This window comes from Ambystoma mexicanum, chromosome 11 (genome assembly GCF_040938575.1).
Source record: "Ambystoma mexicanum isolate Mex_15411 chromosome 11, UKY_AmexF1_1, whole genome shotgun sequence".
Lineage (NCBI taxonomy): Eukaryota > Metazoa > Chordata > Amphibia > Caudata > Ambystomatidae > Ambystoma > Ambystoma mexicanum.
The window spans coordinates 137649059-137669689 of NC_090934.1; the positions used below are offsets into that span (position 1 = coordinate 137649059).

General features: G+C 44.6%; 1 protein-coding gene across 3 annotated transcripts in view; it reads right to left on the reverse strand.

Annotated features, from left to right (window-relative positions):
* Positions 1 to 20631, reverse strand: part of INPP5B (inositol polyphosphate-5-phosphatase B) — a 1358813-nt gene that overhangs the window by 1316164 nt on the left and 22018 nt on the right. For all 3 annotated transcript variants that reach the window (XM_069622659.1, XM_069622660.1, XM_069622658.1), the window contains exons 3-5: positions 11784 to 11849; positions 9240 to 9319; positions 3471 to 3568 (exon numbers count right to left, since the gene is read on the reverse strand). In XM_069622659.1, coding sequence (XP_069478760.1) covers positions 3471 to 3568; positions 9240 to 9319; positions 11784 to 11840 — 235 coding nt within the window. In that variant the 5' untranslated portion in view covers positions 11841 to 11849. The remainder of the gene's footprint in view (positions 1 to 3470; positions 3569 to 9239; positions 9320 to 11783; positions 11850 to 20631) is intronic.

Sequence of the window (20631 nt, forward strand, 5' to 3'; positions counted from 1 at the left end):
TATATATGAGGGACCTGCAGGAACCCAGCTGGGACACCTCTGCCAATTAGGCATGCAGACAATGTTCATGCTTACCAGAAATGGTGTGTCTCGATATATATAATAGGGCGGCCATCCCCTCCCTATAGTAAGGGTGTAACCTATGAACCATTGACTTTTCGAACTTTCTATTGCTAATAACCTTTGTGTCCTTTGATGTAGCTGTCAGAAATTTTACAGCGTAAAGGCCAGGCCCAGGTCTCCCTAAAATGAAAAATGTGTGAAGCATTTGTTCACTAATTGAAAAGTTGTTAAGCATTTAAATAAACAGTTTTCTCACCGATGTGATGAGCCAGGAATGAGATGCGGACAGAGAGGAGACATATTTTTGGTTATAAACGTTAATTAAAATAAGTGGGGTTGAAAAATGCCTCACTGTCCCTATTCTAGGAGGAATTTCCCTAACTCAAACCAGAACTATGGAGTCTGTCCAGTTTCAAGCTGTCCAAACAAAAGATTGGTGCTGTGTCTGTATTCCTATTCTGGCCTTCACACTCTAAATAAACTCTGAAGGCATAAAGGGGGTTATTTCTTGACTTGTCCAAGTACTCAACTATTCAAGTTCAACACAAGAGTTGAAATCCAACAAAAAGGCTCTTCTCACGAACAATGGGTTCATGGTGGCAACCCAGGTACATTCGGGTAGGGAAGACAAATATTGTCAAACTGACTTGAACTTGATACAGGTACCTCCTAACAGGATCGATAAAGGTTTGCAAACTGCTTTGGAGGCAACCAGTAGTGTGATAACTGCCGGGAATGATATCACGGAAGGTCAGACTGAACCTACGGGCTCAGTGGCCAGTCCACTGTTGTAGTTAGCATCTGCAGAATCATCCTGTGGTTTTTCACTTTCCGTCAAAGGTGTGTGAATTTGGCGGTCCGACACATAGTGTGGTTAGCCCCCCTTATGTGAGGGATATCCACATTAGAAAGATCTGTATGCCAGAGATCTCCAAAATTAATCTTAGAGAGCTCATTGCGGATCACAGAAACATTGTTATTCCAAATGTGGATAATCCTGAGAAGAACGGGTTGGGAGAAGCACTCCAGATCAAAGTCCTGGCCTGGTTACGTATGAGGGCAGGACAAAGCTCTATTAGAACACAGGACTTGAGATTCCTTCCGAGCATACAAATTAACGAGTGGTACTCTGTTCGTAATAACGACTGTATTGTGATCAGCTGTCGCCGAAGTAATTTCCATTGTTTTTGTGTCGATTCAGGAATCTGAGTAATACGTCATCTATGTCAAATCTAACAATTATACTAGGCTGATTTGCATCCGCTCCTTATTTAGCCTTGTTCTATGCACTAGAATGGTTTGTTTTTGGGGGGATATTGCCTATCCCGCTCTTATATCTGTGCTGTTTTCTTGCTATGCTTTATTTGTGGATTGGTTTTGTTTTGCGTTTGTCTGTATATTTTACGCTGTTTGTAGCGCGCTGAGGCCCATGGCCGTGTTGCGCTATATAGAAAATAAAATAAATAAATAAAACAAGCAATTCTAAATTGTGCACACTTTGGTCTATGACGATAGGTATGTAACCTAATAGAGATCTTGAAATAAAACATACACTATTTGGATACCTATACATATGATTTACAGATGTGCGTAGAACATCTATGATGTTCTAACTTTGCGATACTCATGCTCTTCCTTTTCTTTTTCACAAAATGGTAAATGTAAATTGGTCATATGAATTCAATACTAAAGGTGTGTTATTTAAGTAACCTAAATGAATGGACACACCTTGACACATGGCATTTCGCTACAAGTAGTGTGAAGCACGTGTAGGCCAATAAGAAAGAAAAGATGTGCGGAATGTTCAGTATTGTTACCTTACTCCTATCCTCTGGAAGGCAGACTAAAGACTATGGGCCTCATCACGAGTTGAGCGGTATCCCCGGCGGTATTACCTCCGGTGCTATTAGTGTTACGGCCAACACCTCCCACCGCTATTAGCGCCGGATCACGGGTTTGACGGAACGGTAAGTCCCCATTCCCCTTCGGGCCTATTCGGGAATTCCCCTTTCCCAATTGGATCCAATGGGGAATTTTCTGCGCTACTACCGGCGGCAGTATTAGCGCACGGTAATAGCGACGAAAACCGGCAAAATCGCGGCAGATTTGCCCCGAACTCAGAGCTGGGGATAAATCCTGCCAAACCCGTGATTTGGCGGACCCTTAAATGCGGCAGTAATAGCATTACCGCCGGATTTACAGGTGACCGCTAAACTCGTGATGACTCCCTATATGTTGTATGCAATATTAGTTTATTAAGCGCACCGAATTTCCCTAGAGTTCTTTATATTGCACTGCTTATGATGGCTTTTACAGATGGACTGTTCCTTATTTAGATTTGCTATGCAGCTACATAGTCATTACAAAGTGTTCTATGTCAATCAGAGTTGAAATACTTCAGCAATAAAACCTGACGTGAACAGGCCTTACAGGTCCGGTTTGCTCGGGCCTGTAACTCGGCCATGGGCCATTTCCTGACCGGTATTGGCCGCCTACGAAGGAGTTTATAGCTTTTAGCATCCTGGAATGCTTTCTGTGGTGCTAATATTTTGTTTAAGTTGAGAAACTGTGTGGTTGCCATTTCTCAACTTTAAAAACCTACAAAACTAAATGACTGTGATGGATGTAGGGAGAAGGGAACCACATGCAGTCCCTTCTCCCTTTCCATGACAGCCATTGCCTTGGAGGGGAAGGGGCAGGACAGGACAGCGAGTGTTACTGGAGCCGGCGAGGCATGAGCGGGCTTCTCGTAAGTGGGGACAGGTTGGGGTGGTGTAAGGAGTAGCTTGGGAGATGAAAGTGGGGCGAGGGGACAGGGGGGCGACAAGGTTTACGGCCCAGGACGGAAGAGGGTGGCCCTGCATTTCAGGTAGCTCGGAAGGCTGGGACTAACACTAGGTTCCTGGGTGAATAGGGGACCCTATGACGAGTCCTCATGGGTGCTAATGTATAATAGGTAAATTCAAGAGCATCAGGTATCTTGAGTGCAGAGACTCCCTCTAAACTGGCTGTTTTCTAGAGATGATTGTACTCTGCAAATTGGACCAGAGTTTTCAACACCCCTCTCGCCAGAAATGTACATGGGCCATCCATCTCACCCTATTGATCCTCAAAGGCGGGTGAAATATTGCCTGCTTGTTGAGTGTGTGATCCCATGAAGGAATGCATTTGGGAAGAGTTATCCTGGGTGGGGCAGCTCATGGAAGTTTATGATAAACAAGCGGTTTGTTGGGAGGGTCTAGATGTGCCCTGGGCCGGTGACACCATCTACATGAGGGTGAGTTGAGAGGTCTGATAGGATGTGTGAAACAGGCACGTGGGAAGCGAAGGTAAGTGCTCCACTACCTGCACAGGCTACTGCGCGCTTGACCCTTCATTTCAAAACCGCAGGGAAAGCCGCGACTTACCTTCCTCAACGATGAAGTCTTCTGTGATTGGCAAAATCCTGTCCAGTGTAACATCTTCCCCCGTTATTGCCATGCGTCTGTGTGCGTACAGAAATATCCTGCAAGAGAAAGGAAGAGGCAATGGTTATTGTGTTACCGCTGTTGCATTGGGTGATGTGGGTGGAGGTGATTGTGTTCCAAGCAGCTAATTGAAAAGATGTTTCCTGGACAATACATTGTTGTGTGAAGTGCATGACTACCTAGAAACAACACAATGCAGTGCGTGTTTGTGTGTTCCAGCTGGCTGGCAAATACCAACAACGGCTCTATGTGTGTGCATACGTGTGTGTGTGTGTGCGTGTGTGTGCATGTGGTGAGTCGGTTCCGCAAGAACTAAACCGACTTGTGTCTTTCTTCAATCCAGGAACATTGCACTGGTAAGAGGTAGTGTGCTTCGAGGGCCTTGACACTGCACCAAAACGAGAGCCACGGGGAACCATTAGTCTCTCATTAGAATTGGACTGGTTCCTGCATCGAGCAAAACGTATTCCTCTGATGATGGGATGGAGAATTTCCAAAAGCCATTGCCAACATTATTGAAACTGCTTTGTTTGTGCCAGCTTCTTAGTCTCAGTCCCCTCTCCTCTCGAGCGTTTAATTAGAGAGTACTCGAAAGCAACCGTGATGAGGAAACGACGGTGGAGCGGAAAGAGGATCACTTCAAACCCCACAGGCATGGTAAGTGGAAGAAAATGGCTGCCTTTTAGGGACATCATACCTTGACTTTATAGTTGCCTGGTTTATCTCATAAAATCTTAGTTTTACATATCTTTACTCATTGGGGTCGGGCTAGGACATATAAAAAGGTACAGGCACCAGTTCCTTGGTGGCCCAGAAATGCATATGACAGATTGTCACTTTTAGCGACTTTTTTAAGAACCACCTAAAAGCTTTTGTATTTGCAAAGTTTGCTGCAAATTGTAGATTAAAAAAAAATGTATACATTGTTTTTTCTCTGGGCCATCCTTCTCCAGAGGATAATCAGAATGTATCATTATAATTGGTTCTTTATAACACACTTGCTGAAGAGGTTCCTAAGCGCGGATCCAGGATTCGAACCTGAGCTGCTCTACCGCAACTTGCTTCCAAAACGAGCGCGGTGCCACTGAGCTATACTGATTGGACCAGTTATATCAATGCGTCACCTGCCATGTGCTCAAGACCCCTGTGTAACTCAGTGAGACAGGGTACCATGCACTTGTGTTTGTCCAACTACCTTTTTATGGAGGTGCCTGATGGAAGGGAGAGATATAGTTTTCTGTCCTTTGCACCCACACCTAGCACTTCAAACATGTATTCTTGTCGTTTTGCAGCAAGGCTCAAACAGTGTAAGGTGAATTTTCTGTCTTGGTGCTACCCAGCTTCAGGATTTGAAGGAGGGGCATGTACTTTGTGCACAGGTGGATGGGATGCCCCAGATGTCGGTCCAAAATGTTCAGTGGCCGAGGCACAAACCCGCATGACGGGCTAATTTCTTTCTCATGGTCCTGGAAGCAGATGCAATGACTGAGTATGATGTGGATTCTGATTGGACTAAGATAAACTACAAGTCATCGATACTGGCATCCTCAAGGATGTCAGTGGTTTAAAAAAAGCTTTATTTAAACATTCCAAAAACATTCAGGTAGCAATAATTAGTCATGGCATAGGAGAGCACCGGGGCAACCCGCTCGTCTTGGAAGCAACACCATGCAGAGGAGCGAATCCCGGATCCGCGCTTAGAAACCAAACTCAGGTATGGTATTAGGCGCGTTATAAAAAAACAATTACATAAAATAAATAGATCATTACATAACATCCCAACGTATAACAGATTTGGAACCCACAACACAACCATATGATCACAACCTCAATAGAAACAATTACCCAGCAGTTTGGTTTTGAGACAGAACCTCAAATAACTCCCACCAGTGGGCCTAGATGTCACTTGTTGCATTAAAATGAATGCTTCCTCACAATGATTGGAACATGTTAGCTCTTTCAGAAAGCCCATCTCGAGCGGGAGGGGGTGGGGGGTGATGGTCTCTCCATTTCTTGAGGATACATTTCTTGGCGATCATACATCCCATATTCAGGAAGGATCTTTTACGCTGTTCTGGGACGGAGCAGCAGATCCCAAAAAGGGCCCTCATGGGGCACAGTTGTTTAGCAATCACTTCTGCCATGGCAGTATAGACCGGACTCCCGAACTCTGAGTGTCCGGGGCAGCTCCACAGGGTATTGGGTAATATTATCCCCATATATATAGTCGCCGTATATAATATCGCCGGGAAAAGGTTGTGGCGATATTATATGGGTGACCATATATATATAGGGACAGGGGAAGCAAAAAAAAAAAAAAAATAAATAAAAGGGTTTGGGGGTTGCGGGGTGTCCCCCCGCATGTTCCATGCAATAATGTTCCCACAAAAAATGGCAATTTTTCCCCAACATTTTTGCATGGCGATATTTTTGAGGGGACATTATTACATGGAACCCTCCACAGCACGCTGCATTTTCACAGTTGCATTGCGGGCAGCAGTCTTCTTGCTTGGGATACATTTCCTTTAGCTTACTGGGCGTATAGTTGCAAATAGTGGATTTTGAAGCATATTTGGTTAGTAACATTGGTCAAAACTACCAGAAACACGGTGCAGTAACTTATCAAGCTGGCCAAAGCAACGGGCTCACACTGGCATGTTGGCCTGCCCTTTTGCCATATGGCATCATTTTACCAATGAGAGATATTTGTATTTATTTAGGCTTATAAAGCATGTTTGCGAAAGAGCTGAGCAAATATGGACGATCGGAACCATCAAATGAAAAACATGAATAGTACATTAACAAGCAAAGGAGGAGTTTCAGAGTTAGAAGGAAAAGAGAGTAAGCTTTAAGGCGAGTACAAAAAGTATGAAAAGAGGTAGATGACTGGAGAGAAAGTGGGCCAGTGGCTAGGAGCGAGGAGGGCAAAGGATCAAAATTGGGACTGGGCAAAGGGATGTTTTGGAATGGAAAGTAGATGGTGAGCCCTAAATGAAGAGGACGAGGTGGGCTTAGATAGGGAAATAAGGGAAGAGATATTGATATTGATATTTTATTTCTATTGCGCTCGTACACAAGTGTTTCAGAGCGCGATTGGGGATATAGATTTGGGCAAGACCATGGGCCTCATTACACGGTAGGCTGTAGCCATGGCGCTATTACCGCATTCCGGGTCCGTGTTTCTGGAATAGGGACTTACCGGGTCATTCCGACCATTCCGGGAACCATTCCCCATTCCCATTGAGCCCCCATAGGGCTCAATGGGAATGGGGATGGAGCTAATAACGGGCCCGCTACTAGCGGGCCCGTTATTAGCTCTGAAGTCCCTCAACGGGTCCCTTCCTTAACGCCTGCTAAAACCAGGCGTTAAGGAAGGGACCCGCTAAGGGACCTCGTAGTAGGGCGATAAGGGATTACCGGCACCGGTGCCCTTACCGATGCTGGTAATCCCTTACCGCCTACCGTGTAATGAGGTACCATGACATTTAAAGATGATGCAAAGAAAGATGGGAATCAAAGGGCAGGAGAAAGATAGAAAGAAGAGAAAGGATCATGGATGTACAGGGAGGAAGATTGGAGAGGAGTTGAACAGCAGAATTATAGATTGAACAAAGAGGTGTGAGAGGACATGTGGGAAGGCTCACCACCAGAAGGGCAGGACAATAGACCAGACAAGAGAATACAAAGAAACAATTAGGAGTTTAGTTGCGTGAAAAGAAAGGACAGGGCGAGCCTGACGAATGTTAAGGATATGGAAGCAACAGGTATGAGCTATGGAGACAATCTGAGAGGCGGGAAAAGGGAAACAGGTATCCAAAGGAACTCCTGAGTTCCTGGCAGACATGGGAAATGGGAGGGAGGAAGGTGGGGAGAAAAGGGGAAGGGGAGGAAACGTGGGGAACGGTAGAAGGAGGAAAGAAAAGAACTTCAGTCTCTTGGAGGAGCTACGGTGATGAGAGTGGGAGGTTAACAAGACTGAATAGCAGGAAGGCAGTTGGAAAGAATATTGTGAAAATCATGAGAGAAAGAGAAGAAATAGTAAAAGATTTGCGAGTTGTCAGAGTAGAAGTGACATGGAAAGGATAAACGATGCAATGAGGACAGAGAGAGGAGAAGTGAAGAGGGAGAAGAGGGGGCGACCAAGGAGGGATCCTTGGGGGACACCAAATATAGGTATCTTTAAACGCTCTGCTCACCCATATACAATCTAAAGGAAGCCATCTTCAACCATTGTGCTCAATTATTTACAATAAGAGAAAAGCCTTATTAGTGTTTAGAGAGAATATCAGGGAAGCCGTCACGTCTGGCCGTCTAAGGCCAGGTGGTCTATCATGGCAGGTAATGCAGGTTTTGGAAAAGTCAATTCCCCTGCCTGGCTCCCTAAAAGACTGGCCAACCCAAGGACACTTCTTCCCGACACAACCTATCCAGCAGCCAGACCACTAACCCCAAACCTTGATCCATCTCCTTCCAGTGTCTGGCTCTGCCAAAATTGAAGACGATTGCCGAGTAGGCCAGACACCGGGAGTGCAGGGATCACTCCTCCGGAGCCTCTGCCAACCTCTGTTCCATGCATGCAGATAACACATAGTTGATCTCTTCTGGCAAAACTAAAGTAGTTTCATCGCTCCAGCCTAACTTTACAAACTTTTGCTATGATGGAATCCTAGAAGCTAGGCTCAAATTTTAAAAATCTGAACTCACATTACACTGCCAGAACTTCCAGAATGAAATCTCTCAAAGATGCTAATTACTTCACAAACAGGATGTGTAAATTGAGTCCAAACTGGACTACTCCATGAAGATAAATGTGAGACAAAATCAATAGATCAATAGATGCTCATTATTGTGTGAAAATCCGCAGTGTGTATTATGCTATCTGTAACACCGGTGTGGGTGGGTGAAGGTGTGTAGCAGAATAAAAAGTGCAAAATCAATTGGGGAGTTGCTTGATTTTGTATGAAACCATGGTGCTGAATGGGTTAATGCCGAAGAGAACACCGAAAGGAGATCACCCAACTCCAACGACCAGACTAACCCAACCCAAGGCCTACACATGGGGGACGCCAGGAAACAGAGCCCCCGAAACCTGCATCTGCAGAAGCACTGAAAAGAATAGTAGCCTTGATAAAGACACAGAGGGGTAGAAACACGTGTTGGCTGACCACAGTAAGAATGATCTTAAAGATCAAACTTAACACTATGAACCACGAAATCAAGAATCTCTAAGGATCTGAAGCGCAAGGTAACCGAGCAAAAAACACAATTCGGATACCACACGAGGTGTGGCCAACACCACAACCACCGGCAACCTCGCAGCACAATGATAACTGCACAAACCCAAGGAAACACAGAGGGAAGCGCAAGTTGAGTCAAATCCTAGTGCCTAACCTGCCGTTACTTAATTCCATTGTGGCTCAACGCAAAAGTCTGTGCAATATATATAGCATATTAGAGCGAAAGAGGGAAGTATGAAAACGCAATGCATACAGCCACTTAGCACGTGATGTGTGTGCTTATGATGTCCATTGCATTTTTAATACGAGTGCCATTAGTGCAATAACACACCTGTTAGTTTGAGATGAAAGCGAGACATGCATGGAAAAAGTAGCATGTTTAGTGACATGCAATGGTTCAGGTATAGAACTGTCACTGCATGACTGGCTATGCCTACTGCATATCAAGATGGAGGATGTAAAACACACTCACGCAGCCTCGTCATCGCACTCCACGAGACCCAGGAGCCGGCTCTCCTTGCTGCCTTGACCCAGGAGGATTCCTTCTACAGCCTGGGCCCAAAGTCAAGGAACCAAGTTCAAAATCGTCATGTGTTGCAGTTTGAAAAAGAAACATTACGAAATCTCACCACCATTAACAGTGCGCAAGCCCAGCACTGGCAGCATAAATGCCAACATGTCTCGCTCCATTCAGGAGACGCTGGTCCTGGTTTTTACTTTGCATTCTGGAACTTGTACTCCTGCATTTTCCCATTATGAATCCAGTACTCAAAGTTCCAGAATGCAATGCCAGAAACAAGACTACATTACGATCACGCATAGGGATTGGGGCACGCTGGCATGTATGCAAACACACAGTTATAATTTACTATAAAACATTGAACATTGAAATATTCAGTCCTTTGCCTACTAGTAAAGCTGAGGAAGCCATTCAAGTGCTGTAGGGTGAGGACACAGCCTTACGCAAGGGAAGATGCCTGGCTACAACTCTCATTCTGAAGTGGGTGCAATCCATTCCTAGCACTTTAGGAAAGTGCTTGAAGTATGAAGTGCCACATGCCTGTGCATGGAAAGAAAGATTGAGGCATGTGGACAAGTGTGGACAACCCACAGGTAAAGCGTCGGTCTCTGACATGAACGCAGCCTGCACTTTGCAGCACGGCTGACTTAAGGGCCTCATCACGAGTTGGACGGTGCGGTAAGAATGTGGCGATAATACTGTTACTGCCGCATTACCGGTGGAAAGTTGGAGGATTCACCTCCAGCTGTAAGCTGGAGGTAAATCCACCAACTTTCACGTCCATTTTCGGGGCAATTACCGTGGCGGAATTACCTCTGCAGTAATTGCACCGAAAATGCCCCATTGAGTCCAACGGACTAAAAGAAATGGGGACTTACACCGGAATTTGTAATCCAGCGGTAATCCCGCTGGACCAAGTGGTGGTACCGGTAATTGAGTTGGCGGTATTCCAGCAGATTTAGGGCCTCATCACGAGTTGGGCTCAACTGTATTTGCATTACTGCCCACCCATCCAGTGCTATTATCGCTGGATCAAGGGTTGGCCGGTAATGGGTATTCCCCATTCCCCCATTGGGTCTATTGGACCCAATGGGGAATTTTTGGTCCAATTACCGCCGGCGGTATTACCGCACGGTAATGGCATTAATACATCTCCATTTTTCCGGCACATTTACCCCCAGCTTAGAGTTGGAAGTAAATGCTGCCAACTCATGTTTGGATGAACCCTGAAATGCGGCGGAAATAGTGTTACCGCTGCATTTAAGGGCTACCACCCAACTCGTGAAGAGGCCTAGTCGTTAAACTTTCTGGGGTAGATAAATTAAGTATCAGAATTGGGTAATAATGAAAATACATGTCATTACAGCGCTTACAAGTTGGCGGATTCTGGCATGAATTTCCGTATAAGTGTCAAGATATACGTCCCTGGGACGTTGCGTACCTGTGTTTCCAGGAGGTGTTCGTTGAGGAGTTGCCAGGCTGTCGGTTGGTGGTAATCCGAAGAGAGGTAACGCCAGAAGTCAGCCCCACTCCCGCCCTAATGGCACAGAGCTGAAGGGGAACCAACTCCTGACGCCACAAATGAGGCACTTCCCTGGATCTTAATGTGGCGCCAGAACAGTGCAAGCACTGACAGGGAAGGCCGTCGAAGTACAGGTCTGGTGGATGTTCAGGTCCGGATGGAAAACCAGGAAGGAAGGAAGGACGAGGATGCAGGGGCAAACAGGCAGTTAGGATCAGGCAGAGGAGCACGGGGTGAGCCCAGGACAGGACCACCTGGAGGTAGGAAAGGACTGAAAACTGGGCCAAGGACAAGGAGGGGGACACAGGGAGCAGAGCAAGGGCTGGACGGAAGGGATCAGGAAAGGACAGGACTAAGGCAAAACCAGGGCAGGAGCAACTAGAAGGGCAGAAAACAACCCCCCAACAAGGCAGGAAAGTAGGCAAGACAGGGGCCCTACCCAACAGGGCAGGGGAAATGCGAGGTGCTGAACGTGTCAGGACTCACACGGAGCGATACGACGGGTCGGGAACCAAGCCGCGTTGAGACGCGACTTGCTCTCGACCCGACCGCATAATAAGGAAGTCCGTGCCAAAACGAGGCCTGGCACGCAACGCCTCCCCGCGCGCGCCCACGGCGCGAAAGCGAGGCTTGCCACGCAAGCTCCGCGCCGCCGCCTGACCGCGCATGCGCAGCGCCCAGGAGCAGGCGAGATGTGCTGACGCGGGGCGGTGCTCCGTGCACCCGTGGGCCCCCCCAGCGGTAACGGGGATACAGTCTCCAAGGTCGCCCGAGACCCGGGGACCCCCTCAAAGACTGCCAGGTAGGTGGTGTCCTAACAATAAGAAAACAATGTTATTATGAGTTCTATAATTCTTCTGAGATGTAAAACCTCCTCTCTACAGGTCTTAGATTCAAAGCAGCGATGTCTTTATGGGTAGAGGCTTCTCATAATTTGATTAACCATTTTTAAAGTAAATACAGAAAAAGGATACGATTAAGCATGTCTCTCCTGTGGCAAGCGTCTCCTGGATGGCGATGGACTGGTCCATTCTTCAAACCTAAAAGAAGCATGAACGAGAACGCTTAAGTGTGGTAGGCTAGATTTCGTACACACTTCTGTAAGGACAGTTTGCTTTCTGTATTTCCTGCTGCAACAAGTAAGACAGTATTTTTGAAAATTTTTTGATTCATTTGTACAGTGCCAGCATGCAAAACCACTCATTTCAGGGAGCTGCAGTGTCATCAGAAAGCCTGGGATGCATCTGGCAGTGCTTTGGGAGATTTGGGTTCTTACCCATTGTACAGCTTGTCCAGGGAGCACGTGACTGCTAACCAATAGAGGCGACCATGCAGATTTCAGAGTAATGCAATTTGATAATGAAGCCTGCAGTCATCCTGCTGTATCTTCCGAAATGGTACGCGAGCCTGCCATAGGTCGACCAACCCAAAATCAACCTACCAAAATGCAGGTCTTTAAGTGGGCCAGGGTTAGTCAGTTTCGAGCCCTGGCAGTCACCAAAAACCTCAGATGAGACGGGGCTCTGCCAGGGCTCCCTCAGTCCGCCACACAAGCACCTGGCATGATCCTAATTGAGCCAGTGAGCACACAGGCTGACTTGCATTCATCACGATGGCGTGCTTAATATGCTCTGATGGACATACACGAGCACAGATTGCATCCAGTACTGGTGAGTGCGTAGAATAGATGAGTACGTAGAAGTGCTGAATGCAAAGAACATGGGGCAGATAAGAGTGCATGCGTGGGGCAGACAAGAGTGCATGCGTGGGGCAGACAAGAATGCATGCGCAGGGCAGACTGGAGCGCGCGGGACGGACTGGAGCGCGCGGGGTGGGCTGGAATGCATGAGTGCGTGGAGCGGACCAGAGTGTATGGAGCATACTCAGATACATGGAGTGGATAGGAGTGCATGGAACAGACTGGAGCGCATAGAATTGCATGACGTATATAGTAATGGTTTGGAATGCAGAGAACGTTTGAAAGAGCATATAACCCATCATATCACACCACCACGCTTACTCTCTCCTTTACATCACCACTCAACTAGAACACAGAGATACTATGACACCATTCGGTATTACTGTTCTCATACCAACATCCGCCGCTCACTCCACATCATTCTAACTAAACACTGCTGGTTTCACACCCCCCAGCCAGGCGTTCTCCTCAGGCCTAACGCAGCCACACTCGGTCTGGATAAATCCTGCCAGAACGAACACATACTCCTGATCTCTCAACCACCACACCTACCGCTAAGAAGCAGCTATTACACGAATACTGCACGAGCTGCACACATACCCGGTGCTCACACGCACCTTTTGACTCCCTCTACTCTCTCTACTGATCTCAACTTCGGTTCCCAAGGGCGTTCAACCTACCAGCACCTTCAGACCATACCAATGGTATATAAGGCACTATATAAATGCAAAATAACAATAACAACAATAACAATACGTGCGGGGAAGCTGTATGCCGACAGCCACCACCTGGACTCCCAAAGAACCCCGATTTCCTAAGCCACTTAAATCACTGCCAAAATGCAATCGGAGCCGAAAGTAGTCCAATATAAGGAATCGAGTTGGTTGTAAGGGTTAAGGCTGGCGAATAAGGAGCTTGTGATCAAGAAGAGAGAAGTACATACACTAGGAGCATGGTAGGGGTTAAGGGTGCTACTAAAAAACTTTAACATAAACAAAAAAGAAAACAGGGTCAGCGTTGGAAATGACTGACATTTAGGAAGTGACTTTCAAATAGAAAGTTGACTTTACAAAGGTCAACTTTTAGCGCTCTGCGGAAGAGACATATTGGGAAGTCGGCCTTTGGACCTGGAAGTGATGCCCTATACGAACCCTTCAATTCTCAGACTCATTTTGACGCTCTTTCCCATGGGGTCACATTTTCCTTTTATATGCTCTTCTCTTTTCAAATCCTGAGCAATTACCCCTCTGCTCTGATCACTATATACAACCGGAGACTTTATGAGCATAGCTTGGGAGGATAGTTCAGGGGCAACACGCTCACCTTGGAAGCAAGACGATGCTGAGCAATTACCCCGCTGCTCTGCTCACCATATAGAACCTGAGAGTGTAAGAGCGTAGCTCGCGAGGATAGCTCAGGGGCAACGTGCTCGCAAGCAGGGGCGTAGGAGACACATGCAATCTGGGGGAAAAAGGTGACACCTTGGGGTCTTTGATTTATTAATTTATTTATTATGTTTTTGTCAAAGAACTCGACTTTTCACAAAACTAAAATAGTGGTACGTGTTGCATTATATATATCATCACTGTATAAAACAAGAGAAAAGAAGAAAAAAAAAACAGAACAAAATTAAGAAAAAGAAAACAGTGAGCAAATGAACCAGGATATGGACATTGTGCTTAGCCCCCTGCCCCCTCTTCTCCAAGTGAGTTCTCGCTTTAAATACCTCTCCAACTTCAAACTGCCCCTTCCTCTCTCTTTCTCTCTTTCTCTCCCTCTTTTTCAGCGAATCGAAATACGGCAAGTTGGAAGTTTGAAGTGAACACAGAAAAATTTTGCAATTCATCAGACTGAGCGTGGAAGCAAATCGAGGCAACAGTCGCAATAAGATCATTTTCAGCATTACAAAGAGCACATGGAGAAGTGGAAAGGATAGTAGTCCGGCCAACGGTCTAGTCAGCAGACTAAAGAAGGCGGACACAGGGCCTTTGGTAAGCCGCGTCAAGAGCACAGGCAGCAGAGGTGCATGAAAACGCGCAGCCCGGTTGTCGCAAGCGTCACAGCAGAATTGAGAAGTTTTGGTAAGTGTTAAAGGGCCGACGGGTCCCCGTTACCATGAACACGCATGTTTCATTTACAGAGATAGCGTCAGTAAAGGGGCCTGCAAGGCGTAGTTTAGTTGCTAGAGATGGGCTGGGGGAAAAAGCCCCGGAGCAACGCATTGGCCCCAAAGCTAAAAACTGTAGAGTGTCACAGGTTTGGATCCAGGTCACACGCTGAGTGGCCCCACCATTGAAGTGTAATTAATAGTGTTTTGGGGAAGTGGTTTAGAGTGCGGCACAACGCGATGCTATCCACGTACAAACTGCACCCCTAAATTAATGATGACAAACAAAAAGCAATAAAATAAAATGGCGTTAAAAGGACACCCCGGTTTATAGCACTTAGAAGTGGTCTGATTACGGCATATAGAAGCGCTATATAAAATGTGGCAGTATGCATTAGTCATGCTATGCCCCACTTGTCCCCAAAGCAGAAGGATTTAAGCATAATTTTCTCATGAATCTATAGAAACCGCAGGTTACATGCATGTTTTGGTCAGCTTTTCTTTTTCCCCCCCAACTAAAATAAATCGTATGTAACCAGCTGCATTTTAAGGGTAAGGGCAAATAAGCATCACGGATATCATTTAATGCTCGCAAGCTGATCGTGAAAGGTAATATTCCAAGCATCAACAACAACTCCAGCGCCCAGAAGCAATGAACGGGGCACCCTTCACTGGCTATTGGGGCATGGTATAGGGAGGGATTATTCGACAATCCAACCACACAGAAAAGGCATGGCATAATAGATTATAATTTATTTGCCAGGGAGTAAAAGAGTTACAGGTTCCGGAAGGCAGGGTAATGCAAATAGCAATGAGGTTAAGCTTGAACATTGAACGCCAGCATTGAAACCCCCCTAGCAAGGGACACCAGCATAGGTGTGCCCGCCTAGTTGGCGGTCCCAGATATTCTTATGGAGGCATAAGGGTGGAAATATTAAAATTCAGCAGAAAGCAAACCCCCATAGTGAGGAAAACTATGGAAGCATAGTGGACAATAGAGACAGTTTCACGTGTTCGTGTTTTCGTATAAGGCCCAGGCTGGGAAACTGCTGGCCTTTGTGAGAAAAATGTCAGTGTAATACAAAGCAGTCCAAAAAACTGGGTCAGGACAAACAAGGATCCCACACTTGTTTAAAAGATATCACCCCATGAATGAAAACAGCGAAAAAGACAGCAAACTGGCTCAATGGGTTAAATGCTTCTGCAGCAGGGATCAGTCTTTTTGATGTGCGGGTATAGGTCCAAATACCAGCAAGGCCAACAAGCCTGACATCCTGCTGAGATCAATTAAGTACCAACTTCGATTGGGTAACAATAGTAATGTATCTAAATACGTCCTATGTAAAGTGCTTAGATGAAAGCGCTATATAAAAAACTAATCATCAGGTCCATGTATAAGGGTGCGCAGTACGTTACTGTATCTGCCAGCGGGGCCTGACACCGACATCACACATTCACACACACTGTGTGTGTGTGTGTGTGTGATGTCGTGTCAGGCCTTGCTGGGCAGATACAACAGTCGTTTCCTAACTTTCCTGTTTGAGAAGCATGTGACACACACATGCTTCTCAAACAGGAAAGTTAGGAAACGACTATTGTATCTGCCCAGCAGGGCCCGACTGCCAACAAAACATCACACACATACAGGACACTTGACTTAAATTAGGTAGCTCCTAGCTGTTGAGTAGAGTCTCTGTCTCTCTCTTCCTCCTCGGTAACGCTGTCAGCAGAGGCTCGCTCCCAGCCATCTAGTTCTCAGCCAGCATGACGAGAGCCCGTGTTGCTGCGTGGCTGCTCCCTTCATTCTGGAAAAAATGCAGGCTGAGGCTGCACAGCAGCGCACTGCGCAGGGGCACGTGCAGCTTGATTCCCGGCGGCCTGGGCACTTTCCAAATGCGCAGGTGTGCGTCACGCATGAGTGAGCCGCAAAGAAATAAATGTACCTTTAGCCTGCAGACAGTCTACAGAAGAACTTTTACTTTTGCACGCACGCAGCGACGGCTGAAGCAGCCTGCAGAAGTTTGCAATTGCACACAGTGCAGTGCAGTGCAGTGCACTGGGTTTGTGCACAACCCGACTCAACAAACATTTTTATTCTGGGGGGGACAAATGCCATTCAATCCCCCCCACTTAAAATTGTGGGGGGTTTGGTCCTCCCTGTCTCCCCCCCATGTCCTAGGGCCATGCTCACAAGATGATGTTGAGCAACACAGGTTCGATCCCCGGGTCCGTGCGGAGAAACCTCTGGGTATTAAGCATTTTATAAATAAGCAATTATAATTATAGTCTCGTGAATGAAATGTCCAATTTTATGCCATGCTCAGCAACTTTGATTTCTTCTGTAGATCTTGATTTCCTGCCCACACTACCACTTTCTATTAATAGACCACTCTCCAAAGAATGGAGGACATTGAACTGTGTACCAGCAAAAGAAGAGGAGGTTTATATGCACCCTCTACATAGAAAGACACCTGCAGATGGACAGAAAGATAGACAGGTGCACAGATGGATAGAAAGATACACAGATAGAGATACAAAGATCAGTAGAGGGTTAAATAGGGAGGTAGATACGGAGACATACAGACAGAAATATAGATATTGTTAGAGAGCTAGAGAGAGATAGAGAGGTAGAAGGATAGACAGGTAGGCAGAGACATACATGTTGAGAGGCAGAGAAAGATGGAAGGCTAGTTACAGAGATGGAAGGATACAGTAATAGATAGATAAATAGATATTATAGATAGAGGTTGAGAGATATTCATAGATAGATACAGAGATGGATAGTTAGACAGATTGGAAGGTAGAGAGATACATAGTGAGATTCAGACAAAGATAGAAACAATGATAGATAGGTAGATCGATACACAGATACAAAGATAAAAGATAGAAATATACATAAAGATAGAAGAGAGATATAGACACACAGATAGATACATAAATAGACAGGAAAGATAGATTGAGAGATAGAGATAGATACAGAGATAGACAGATAGATGCATAGATGTTTTGGAAGAAAGGTTAAGGTAATTAGAATTGGTAACTGTATAGCCATTGCAGGAACAAGCAATGTGTAATCAAGAGTAGGATGAGAACTGGGTCTTAACTAATTTGTTTACATTTTATTTTATTTTTATTTATTGGAGGTTTGGAATGCGCCTATATAGTCAAAAGGTGTTTCAAGGCGCATCAAGACAGGGGAGGGGGAGCAGGGTTTCGGCGTGCCTAGTTCTTTTTTCACCCCCCAACCCCCATCATATTATTCTTTTACTTTGGCATGGACTGGTTTGGCTTCTGTTTTTTGCCACCTCTGTATCAGCAATCCTTTATGATGACTCAATGTTATCTAAGTCCATGTTACACTCTTCTGTTGTGTACCCTTACCTTATGTCTTTCTCCCTTTATATCTTCATCTGTTTTGCTAGATGCATTACTATTGCCTGTAATAAAATGCTATATCATTCTAATCTATTGGTACCAAAAGGTTTGCAACCTTTCTTTTGCCACCTTTGTTTATCTATATATAATATGGTTCATGGATTCATTATTGCACTTTCATGTCGCTCAACATAGTATCTCGGAACATCAAAGGATTTCATAATCCAATCAAAAGACAAAAAGTATTATCTCATCTAAACAGATTGAAACCCTCATTTGCATGCATTCAAGAATCCCACCTCTCCAATGAAGACACAACCAAATTTAAGAAACATTGGGTTGGTCAGGTGTTCTCTAGTGTTGCAAATGGAAAAAGAACTGGAGCCATTACTTTAGTTAGTAAACATCTTAAATGCAACATACTTTCAAACGAATCTGATGATGTGGGAAGATGGGTTTTGCGCAAATTATCGATTAACTTCAAGGACTACTCCATACTTAACATCTATGGCCCAACATCCCCTGATACTAATTTTTGTAGGCAGCTCAGAAATCACATGCTACAAACCAATCCCCATAATTTAATTGTTTGTTGTTTGTGGTGACTGAAATCAAATTATAGATCCCTTCTTGGATAGGAAATCTAGCGTCCGCTTTACCAATTCTAATTTTCATAAACAATTCAACAATTTTATATCAGAACTGGGCCTTAGCGCTGCATGGCACTTACTTCACCCCACTGATTCTGATTTTACCTTTTACTCCGCACCCAATAAATCTTTTTCAAGACTGGATTATATTTTCATACCCAACTCCATGGCAAACCTTCTCCTAAAAGCCCAAATTGAATCCATTACAATCTCTGATCATACTCCTGTTCACATCCAACTACAATCTCCCAGTGATCCTAAACCCTAATAGATGGCGATTCAATATTAGTCTACTGAACAATGTTTTACTCACACACTTTATCACCTAGCAACATAATAATTATTTCACTGAAAATGAAGATCAAGATACATCCACTACTAATAATTGGGATTGTTATAAGACAGTTCTCAGAGGTAACATTATCTCATTTGTAGCCAATAAAAAGAAAGAACTGAAACAAGAGTCGTAATCCATTCTTAGACAGCTAAAACCGGTAGCAATTCAATTCGCCAGTACTAATTCACCCACGATTTTTAGAGAAGTCTTAAAGTTAAAACTCCAATATAATAAAATTATTACTCAATACTCTTGTGCAAATATGCTCAAATATAAATAAAAAATCTATCAACTTTCCAATAAGGCTAGCAAATCTTTAGCCTCCTATCTCAAATTCATAAAAGAAAAGGCCAGAGTTGTCACCCTACAAGACCACTTAGGAAACAGAAAATGCTCTGATACAGATATTCTTCAATTTTCTCAAAATTCTATTCTAAATTGTGTTCCTCCAAGGCTTCTTCCAACAATACCTCTATCGACGATTTTCTACTTAGCACACCTAGGAATACTTATCCCCAGATAGATCTCAACTCTCTTAATGTTCCATTATCCCTGCTGAAATTCTCCAAGCCATTAAACTTCTCAAAAAAAGCAAAGCTCCTGGTCCTGATGGCTTTCCTATAGACTTCTACTCTCATTTTTCCAACTTATTAGTTCCTAAACTCAGTAATCTTTTCTCTCACTTTATATCAGAAGGGAAAGCCCACGGTTCTTTTCTTGAAGCCATGATTATTGTATTTCCTAATTCCAAGAGAAACCCTGAACTCCCTCAAAGTTATTGCCCAATTTCCCTGATCAATACCGATTGTAAGATTTATGCGAAGGTTTTAGCCAATAGACTCCTCCCATTTCTTCCTAAACTTCTTAAACAAGATCAAGCTAGATATGTTAAAGGTAGAGTATCTTCCTCGAACATTAGACTTTTCCTGAATATTATTGATTTAATATATCAATCCAAGGATCCTCATGCTGCAGTAGCCTTAGATGCCGAAAAGGTAGAGTTGAATGGGATTTTTTATTTAAAACCTTTAAATGGCATGGTTTTGGATCTCCTTTTTTATCCCTGATTAACGTACTTTACTCAATACCCAAATCTGCAATTTTTGTGAACTGACAACTTTCTGCCTTTTTCCCCTCTGTCCAGAGGAACACGTCAAGGCTGCCCCCTTTCTCCAATCATTTTCATTTTAGCTCTTGAGCCCTTTTTAGAGACTATCAGACAAAATTATAGTATATTAGGAATACAATATCAAAACCTTCATATTAAAAGAGCAACACACGCGGATGATGTTCTTATATTCCTGAAAAACCCATGGATATCTAGAAATATTAAATACTGTAACCAATTGTTCTCACATAATGTTCCTATTGTTTTTGAAAACTTTGCTATCAAATGTCATCTTCCTGCATCTGCCATGAAACAATACTTGACTATTAATGCTTTCTGTTTTTAAATTCTGATCAACTTATTCATAACTCCAACACACCCGATGTACTAAGATTGTTTTATATACTAAAACAGAATTGTACTGTATCTTTCTTTTATAAATCTCCGATAGCAACTCCAGAGCCTGATCCGCTACATAATGATTAGAAAGACGACTGTACATTGCCGGAACTTCCATATGACTGGCGTTTACAGTGGAAATGCATC